The sequence below is a fragment of the Elephantulus edwardii genome, unplaced genomic scaffold (assembly GCF_000299155.1).
Source record: "Elephantulus edwardii isolate Elephantulus edwardi_28Jun2011 unplaced genomic scaffold, EleEdw1.0 scaffold00049, whole genome shotgun sequence".
In the NCBI taxonomy this organism is placed as follows: Eukaryota; Metazoa; Chordata; class Mammalia; order Macroscelidea; family Macroscelididae; genus Elephantulus; species Elephantulus edwardii.
The window spans coordinates 16,781,942-16,783,755 of record NW_006399799.1 but is presented as its reverse complement, the minus strand read 5'-3'; the positions used below and the strand labels follow the sequence as shown (position 1 = coordinate 16,783,755).

The 1,814-nt window shown below is 43.9% G+C and overlaps 1 protein-coding gene across 1 annotated transcript; it reads left to right on the top strand.

Annotated features, from left to right (window-relative positions):
- Positions 1 to 261: 261 nt before the first annotated feature.
- Positions 262 to 1,200, top strand: LOC102873896 (olfactory receptor 2A12-like). Its single transcript, XM_006886613.1, has one exon. The coding sequence runs from the start codon at positions 262 to 264 to the stop codon at positions 1,198 to 1,200; it is 939 nt and encodes a 312-aa protein (XP_006886675.1).
- The last annotated feature ends 614 nt before the right edge of the window (positions 1,201 to 1,814 follow it).

Below are 1,814 nucleotides of genomic sequence, written 5' to 3'. Positions count from 1 at the left end.
TGCTAACCTTAAAGTGGTGTCTCTCTTGTGCTCTGAATTCATCAGCCACAAAGATGGAGAAAGATGCAATCTCCTCCTGTACAATTTATAGCCTCAGAAAATCTGCTGGAGGGTCACCTATGAATCAGTTGCAACTCAATAGATGTGAATTTGAGAGAAAGACTGAACACTACCTAACACTACTTTACCTTGACATAAAGATTATTAGATGGTCCTCTGTCTGATTTGGTGGCTCTCTTTTTCATCACTACGTAGATCATAATGCAAGAACACAATCAGTCATCTGTGACCGAATTCATCCTCCTGGGTTTCTCTCCCAGTCCCAGGACCACTCCTCTGCTCTTCTCTGCCTTCCTGATCACCTACCTGTTGATTATCCTGGGAAATGGCTTGATCACCACCCTTATCTGCCTGGATTCACATCTCCACACACCCATGTACTTCTTTATAGGCTTTCTTTCCATGTTGGATCTGGGATACACCACTACAACTGTTCCCCAGATGTTGGTACATCTGGCCAGCCAGAAGAAGACCATTTCATTTGCCAGCTGTGTGACCCAAATGTATATTTTCTTAGTGCTGGGTATCACTGAGTCCTGGCTTTTTGCCATCATGTCTATAGACAGATATGTGGCCATCTGTCACCCACTGAGGTACAAAGTCATCATGAGTCCATGCCTATGTGGGCTAATGGCCATCTTCTGTGGTCTCTGGGGAGTCATTTCTGCTCTTGTCTATACTTTCTTTGCCATGCGTCTGCCCTACTGTGGCCCCAACAAGGTTAACCACTTCTTCTGTGAAGTCCCTGCAGTCCTGAAGCTGGCCTGTGCAGACACCTCAGTCAATGACCGAGTTGACTTCATTCTTGGCTTTAGTGTCATCCTGGTCCCACTTTCCATCATACTTGTCATCTACATCAATATTTTCATTGCTATTTTAAGGATTCGTTCAGCTCAGGGGCGACTCAAGGCCTTCTCTACCTGTGTCTCCCATATCACTGTCGTCACTATGTTCTGTGTACCTGCCATGGTCATGTACATGAGGCCTGGCTCTATGGCCTCCCCGGAAGAGGACAAAAAGCTGGCTCTGTTCTACAATGTCATTTCTGCTTTTCTTAACCCCATCATCTACAGCCTCCGGAATAAGGATGTGAAACAGGCTTTCCTCAAGGTAATAGGCAGGGGCAGGACCTCAGAATGAATCCGGAGGAAAAAAGCTGAGGCAAAGAGAATTAAGACTTATAATACACAGTTGGTGACCTAAACATTGATTTTTATGGCCCAGCAGCATCAGCATATTCTCTCCTTGAGCCCCCAGATCTCATCTACATCCTGGCCTCTCGAGGGCAGCTCACCATTTGGTTGCATCTCTACTACTTGGCTAGATAGCACTAGATACTACAAAGTATTTTTAGGCACAATAGTTTCAGTTGTTTATTAAAAATGAGGTTTCTAAACCATTGGATATTTTATTGAGATGCAAAGATCAAGCTTTAGAGAATATCTTACGATCAAAACTTGAAAAAGTTTCTCTACTCTGTATAGAGAGTAGTGAAACCACACATGGTATTAGGTTAGCTGGAGAGAAGGGCAAGGACACTGACATTGATGGTCTCTTGGCTAAAAGAGGAGGAATGTACATGTAAATATCATGTACAATGGCTTACAAATACACATTGGAGGTAAGTTGAAGTGACTGAGTCATGTTTGAGGTCAAGGTATATTCTGACCCCTCTGACCTACTCACACTCATCTCAGGCCTCTCTATCCAGTCTTCTCTTACTCCTTGTAAAACTAACTGCTTTCATTGCCTGG